At 39.8% G+C, this 6442-nt stretch overlaps 1 protein-coding gene across 1 annotated transcript in view; it reads left to right on the forward strand.

Annotated features, from left to right (window-relative positions):
- PKD1L1 (polycystin 1 like 1, transient receptor potential channel interacting) overlaps window positions 1-549 on the forward strand; it is a 201059-nt gene extending 200510 nt beyond the window's left edge. The window contains exon 53 of the mRNA XM_037837205.1: window positions 260-549. Within this exon, the coding sequence (XP_037693133.1) occupies window positions 260-325 (66 nt within the window). The 3' untranslated portion in view covers window positions 326-549. The remainder of the gene's footprint in view (window positions 1-259) is intronic.
- Window positions 550-6442: the final 5893 nt, after the last annotated feature.

Raw genomic sequence — 6442 nt, forward strand, 5'->3', positions numbered from 1 at the left:
TGCATGTGACTCTACAGTGATCTCAGAGTAAAACAATTAATTAAAAAAATTTAAGGTTGTTATCTAATTCAAAATTAATGCATATTAAAAATAGTATCATTTAAAAATTGAGTTAAGCACTTCGAATGCTTCTTCTAACAGACAAGAGAATGACCCAGTCAGACACATGCCTTGCAACAGTTTCTGGACCCAGGTTTCTGGCCGCTTCTTTTACCCACGCTGGCCCACAGTCATCATTTCCCCCCATTATCTTTTTTAGGTGAAAGTTCCAAGGCCTGAAGTCATCCAAGATTGTCTCGTGGATGGACATCCTGAAAAGCTCTGATGTCTACCTCACAAGGTTCTAACCTCGTCTGTGGACTCCACAGAGCCCATGTTGCAACTTTCTATTGTACTAGGACTCAGAGGGGCCCTGGAGGGCAGACCCTCCAGCATTTTAGATTCTATAAAGGGGTGTGCTGGTTTGAATGTATTATGTCCCCCAGAAAAAGCCATATTCTTTGATGCAATCTTGTGGGGCAGACAAATTTGTGGGGATTAAGGTGGAACATTTGGATTAGGTTGTTTCCATGGAAATGTGCCCCACCCAACTGTGGGTGATAACTCTGACTGGATAATGTCCATGGAGGTGTGGCCCTGCCCATTCAGCGTAGGCCTTGTTTAGTTTACTAGAGCACTATGTAAGCTCACATAGAAGGAGCGAGCTTGCTACAGCCAAGAGGGACACTTTGAAGAATGCACAGAAGCTGAGAGAGTAGCTGCAGATGAGAGACAGTTTGAAGATGGCTGTTGAAAGCAGACTCTTGCTCCAGAGAAACTAAGAGAGGACAAATGCCCCAAGAGCAACTAAGAGTGACATTTTTGAGGAACTGCAGCCTAGAGAGGAACATCCTGGGAAAATGTCCATTTTGAAACCAGAACTTTGGAGCAGATGCCAGCCACGTGCCTTCCCAGCTAACAAAGGTTTTCCAGATGCCATTGGCCATCCTCCAGTGAAGGTACCTGACTGTTGATGCGTTACCTTGTACACTTTATGGCCTTAAGACTATAACTGTGTAACCAAATAAACCCCCTTTTATAAAAGCCAATCCATCTCTGGTGTTTTGCATTCCAGCAGCATTAGCAAACTAGAACAAGGGGCGTCATTCTTGGAAGCTCAAAAATTCTGGGTTATTTGGGATCAGAGTCATATGTTTGTTACTGAACCAAATAGCTCCACAGAAAACACCAGCAGGAAATGTGGGTAGAGGAAAAATGAGAGAACCTGGCCAAGTCACTGAAACTTTAAAGACCTGCCTATAGACTATCACACTGTCTCTGACATTGTAGCTGAACTAGTTGACAGCCCACTCCTTACAAAACAACACATTTCAGCATCTGTTTTAGCTGTGAAAGACTCACCAAGATTTGGAACAGCAGCATATCCCAGAACTGAGCTTGACAAAAGAAATCGAGTCTGCCAGTGGCTGTAAAGAATTGAGCCACCGCATGTTCTACCTTGATAATTTAATCTCTGCTCTCTGGTATAAGGACCTGCTTGACTGAATTTATAGCCTTTTGACTTACTGTCAAGGCATCTGCTGTCAGCAGTGTTTAATTTCTTCTACTTCGGGATCCATGTTTGCCACTTAAAAAAGTAAATGGAAACATTTGTGGAGTTGGACAGGGAATGAGGGTATATTTTGGGGGTTCTTTAGACCAGATTAGTTAGTTACTTAATGAGTTAAGGCTATGAAAGAATATATTTTCAAAGACTGTTGAGATTCTCTCCACAGAATAAAAAAAAAAAAGTCCTAATTTAGTTACTAATATAGCAACTTGTTAGCGAGGTCTCATTTCCTGAAGGATATGGTCACTGGTGTTTATTCTATGGGAAAACTCTTTCCAAAGTGAAGAGTCTTGCCTTTCATTTCAAGCAGGTCTGATTCAAGACTAGAATCACATTTGAAGTTACTAGAAAGTCTGTTTTCAGGTCTGTTCCAAAGCATTTCATGTCAGAGTAAACAGTCACAAGGTAAAGGCCAGTGTTAAAAATCAAATTCTTGTGAGAGTCAGATTTCTATCCATGCAACATTTGGATGAAAAGTGAAACTTTTAAAAATCATAAATCTCCTATGCATCAGTGCTGCCACAATTGCTTTTTGACTGTCCTTGCCTCTATTCCAGTTTTAAACACATTGGCAGTTGGTAAATCTTAGGTCAAATGACCTGTTAGCAGAGCAAAGAACAGAGTTGCTTTATTATTCATAAGAGGAAATATTTTCTTTCTCTTCTCCAAAATGTAGACTATAATGGTTTTTTTAGCAAACTACCAGGTGTGTATTATCTAATCAACATTCCTCATTATTACCTTTTTATTCTAATTTTGAGCAACTTCAACTGATATAAGCCCCTTTTTCCCCTCAGATGCTGAACCATAACCTGCCCTGTCAGTTGCACCAGACAGAAGTTCTTTGTCCTGGAGTCAAAATTAATCAGTTTAATCTCTTTTCTACATGACATTTTTAAGATATTTGAGGAAATCTTGAATTCTTCTCTCCTGTCTTCCCAGCCCTGATATCTTCTTTCCAGTCTAAGCATTCTCAGCAAAAACCCCCACCCCCACCCCACACTATCCCCATATGTCATTGATTTGAATTTTTGTGATATTGTGATGGGATTAATGTATTTTGTGTTTGGAAAGAATATATTTATCTGGTGTCCAGGAGGTGAAATGTGCCAATTTGTATATGTCGCCCAGAAAAAGCCATATTCTCTAATGCATTCTTGTGGGGGCAGATGTATTAGTGGGGATTGAGTTGGAACCTGTTGGTTCAGTGTCCATCGAGATGTGACCCACCCAACTGTAGGTGATAACTCTGACTGGACAATTTCCATGGAGGTGTGGCCCCGCCTATTCAGCGTGGGCCTTGTTTAGTTTACTGGAGCACTATATAGCCTCAGACAGAAGGAGGATATAAGGAGCTGGAACTGAGACAGACATTTTGAAAATGGCCTTTGGAAGCTGATGCAGACATTTTGGAGAACGCCATTTTGAAACGGAACCTGGGAGCAAGCAGATGCCAGCCACATGCCTTCCCAGCTAACAGAGGTTTTCCAGATGCCAATGGCCTTTCTCCAGTGAAGGTACCCTTTGTTGATGGACACTTTATGGCCTTAAGACTACGACTGTGTAACCAAATAAATGCCCTTTTATAAAATCCGATCCATTTCTGGTGTTTTGCATTCTGGCAGCATTAGCAAACTGGAACAGATTTTGTGTCTCCCCAGAATGATAAAACAATACTCTGAGAGTGGGCTGAATGGGAAAAATCATGCCCTATGGTGGAGACTAACTGTTCAACAAAATCCATCTCTCTTTCTCCCTTGGTGGTGGAATTGTAGTCAGACCCTTGGCCGCCCTGCTGGAGTCTGTATTTCCCAGGCTCCCTTGCAGCTACCTTGAGCACGTGATGAAGTTCCCCAGTGACTACTAGGAGAAACAGTGTGCTGCACTTCTGGGCCTGGGCTTAACTCACTGAGCACTTACTCCTTCACGCTCTTTTTCTTCCCCCTGACTGTAAGTGCTGACTGGAGCAAATTTTTCCTGATCAGCCTGGTTTATCGATTTTATTGATCTTCTCAAAGAACTTGCCTCTGGTTTCACTGATCTTCTCTCGTTTTACTGTTGTCTGTTGCACTTGTTTCCACTTTGATCTTCATTATTTCCTTTCTTCTGCTTATGTAGGGTTTAATTCATTCTTCTTTTTTTCTAGTTTCTTCAGGTAAAAGCTGAGGTCATTGATCCAACACCTCGCTTCTTTTCTAAGATAGGCATTTAGTGCTACCAATTTCTCTCAAAGTACCACTTTAGCAGCATCCCACAGGTTTTGATATGGTGTGTTTTCATTTTCTTTCAGTTCAAAATACTTTCTAATTTCCCTTTGAATTTCTTTGATCCATGGGTTTTTTATAGGTATGCTATTTAGTTTGTATGTACTTGAAGATTTTCCAGATTTCCTTCTGTAACTAATTTCTCATTTAATTCCACTGTGGTCAGATAACATACTTTGTATGACTTGAATCCTTTGAAAGTTATTGAGAATTGTTTTATGGTCCAAAATATGGTCTATCATTGAAAATGTTTTGTGTGCACTTGAAAAGAATATGTAATCTGCTATTGTCTGGTGAATTGTTCTTTAATTTTCATTTAGGTCAAGTGGGCTGATAGTGTTCTTCAAGTCTTTTATATACTTGTGGAATTTCTGTCTATTTCTGTCAGTCACTGAGAAATCACCTAACAAAATTGTGGGTTTGTCTATTTCTCCTTGCCGTTCTATCAATTTTTCCCTCACATCACCCTTATTGTTGTTCCTCTGTGAGCAAAGTTTCCTCTTTTTCTTTCTTCATTTTAAGAATTTTCTCTTTAGCACTGGTTGTAAGCAATCTAAGTATGATGTGTCTTAGTGTGATTTTATTCATATTTCTAATGCTTGTATTTTATTGATGTTTTTAAGATCGGAGGGCTTATAGTTTTCATAAATTTTTGCTCATTATTCAAGTGTCTTTTTCTGATCACCTTCCCCTCTCTTCACCTTCATTTTCTCCAATTAAACATATATTAGGCCCCTAGAAGTTGTCCCACTGCTTACTGGTGTTCTTTTCATTGAATATTTTTTTCTCTTCATTTTTCATTTTGAATAGTATATTGCTAATGCCTTCAAGTTCACTGATCTTTTCTTTTGCAATATCTAATCTGCCCTTAGTCTTATCAAGTGTATTTTTCATCTCATACACTATAGTTTTCATCTTTAGCAGTTTGGTTGTTGTTTTTTTTTTAATGTATACTCTGTCTCAACTTAATTTTGTGAATATTTGAAATGGAGTTATAATAACTCGTTTAATTTCCTGACCTGCTAATGCTAATATGTGCCAGTTCTGGGTGAGTTTTGATTGCTTTTTCTCCTCATTATGGGTAATACTTCCCTGCTTGTTTGCATGCCTGGTAATTCTTTTATTAGATGACAAACTAGTGGATTTTACCTTGTTGAGTATTGGATATGTTTTTTTTCCTATAAATATTGATGAGGTTTGTTCTGTGATGGAAATAGTTTGGTCCATTTGACTCTTGTTTTTCAGATTTATCCATCAGAACTAGTGCAGCTTTAATCTAGGGCTAATCATTCACTCCCACAGAGGTGAGACCCTTCTGAAGAGTCTACGTAATGCCTCATGGTCTGCGAGGTTTTCCATTCCTGGCCCATGTGGGCACCAGACACTGTTCTCATCCTCTTGGCTTGTTCTTTCTCAGCCTTGGGTAGTCTCTCCATATGCATTTGCCAGTCAATGCTTTGATGAATACTCCAAGGGGACTCTATGCAGATACGTGCAGTTTTCTCTCTCTGACTCTCTCTCTTCTCTGGCACTCTGTTCTGCACCCTCCAGCTGCCTGGTGCTCCCAGACTCTCATCTCCATCTTCTAAAGTCTGCAAGTCTGCTGGGCTTTGCCTGGGTGACTCTTCCCGGTGCCACAACCTGGAAACTCTCACACAGTAAGACTAGCTGATCTTAAGGCTTTCCCTTCTCTCAGGGAGTACTGGAGATCATTGCCTCATGTCCAGAGTCTCGAAAATCATTGTTTTGTATATTTTATCTTTATTAAGAGGTTTGGGGAGTTGTTTCAGGTGGAGGGTAAACAAATCCTCATTATTCCATCTTGTCTGGAAGCAGTTTCTTAAAAAGCAAGACACACCTACCATATGATCCAGCTGTCCAGCTCCTAGGCGATTACCCAAGGTAAATGAAAGTGTGCATCCATACAAAGATTGGTACATGAATGCTCGCTGCAGCTTTATCTGTAATAGATCCACACAGCAAACAGTGAAATGTCCAACAACAAGTGAATTAATAAACAAACTGTGGCATATCTGTACAACAGAATACTACTCAACAATAAAAAGGAATGAGCTATAGATACACGCTACAAAATGGAAGAATCTCACAATATTGATCCTGAGTGAAAAAAAAGCTAGACAAAAAAAGAGTACATACGGAATGATTCCACTCATAGAAAATTCTACAAAATGAGAACTGATGTTTAACGACAGAGAGCAGATCAGTGACGGTCTGAGGATGGGGGTGAGACAGGGCAGGAGGGACGGATTCCAAAGAGACCATGAAAGTATTTGGCAATGATAGATATGTTCACTCTCTTGATTATGGTGATGCTTTACAGGTGTACACATATGTCAAAACTTAATATTGTACTCTTTAAATATATGCAGTTATTGTTTGTCGAACATATTTTAGTAAATCTGTTTTAAAAATACGGATTCTGAGTAAACTTGGTGGCTGTCCAAAGAACCAGTTCATTAGGAAAGAAGTAAGACAGTGGGCATCTGCAGCTTGGCCCTGGGATTCTTCTCATCTTCTCTCTACGGGGTCCAATCAGTCCTAGAGTCAT

This window comes from Choloepus didactylus, chromosome 5 (assembly GCF_015220235.1).
Source record: "Choloepus didactylus isolate mChoDid1 chromosome 5, mChoDid1.pri, whole genome shotgun sequence".
NCBI lineage: Eukaryota > Metazoa > Chordata > Mammalia > Pilosa > Megalonychidae > Choloepus > Choloepus didactylus.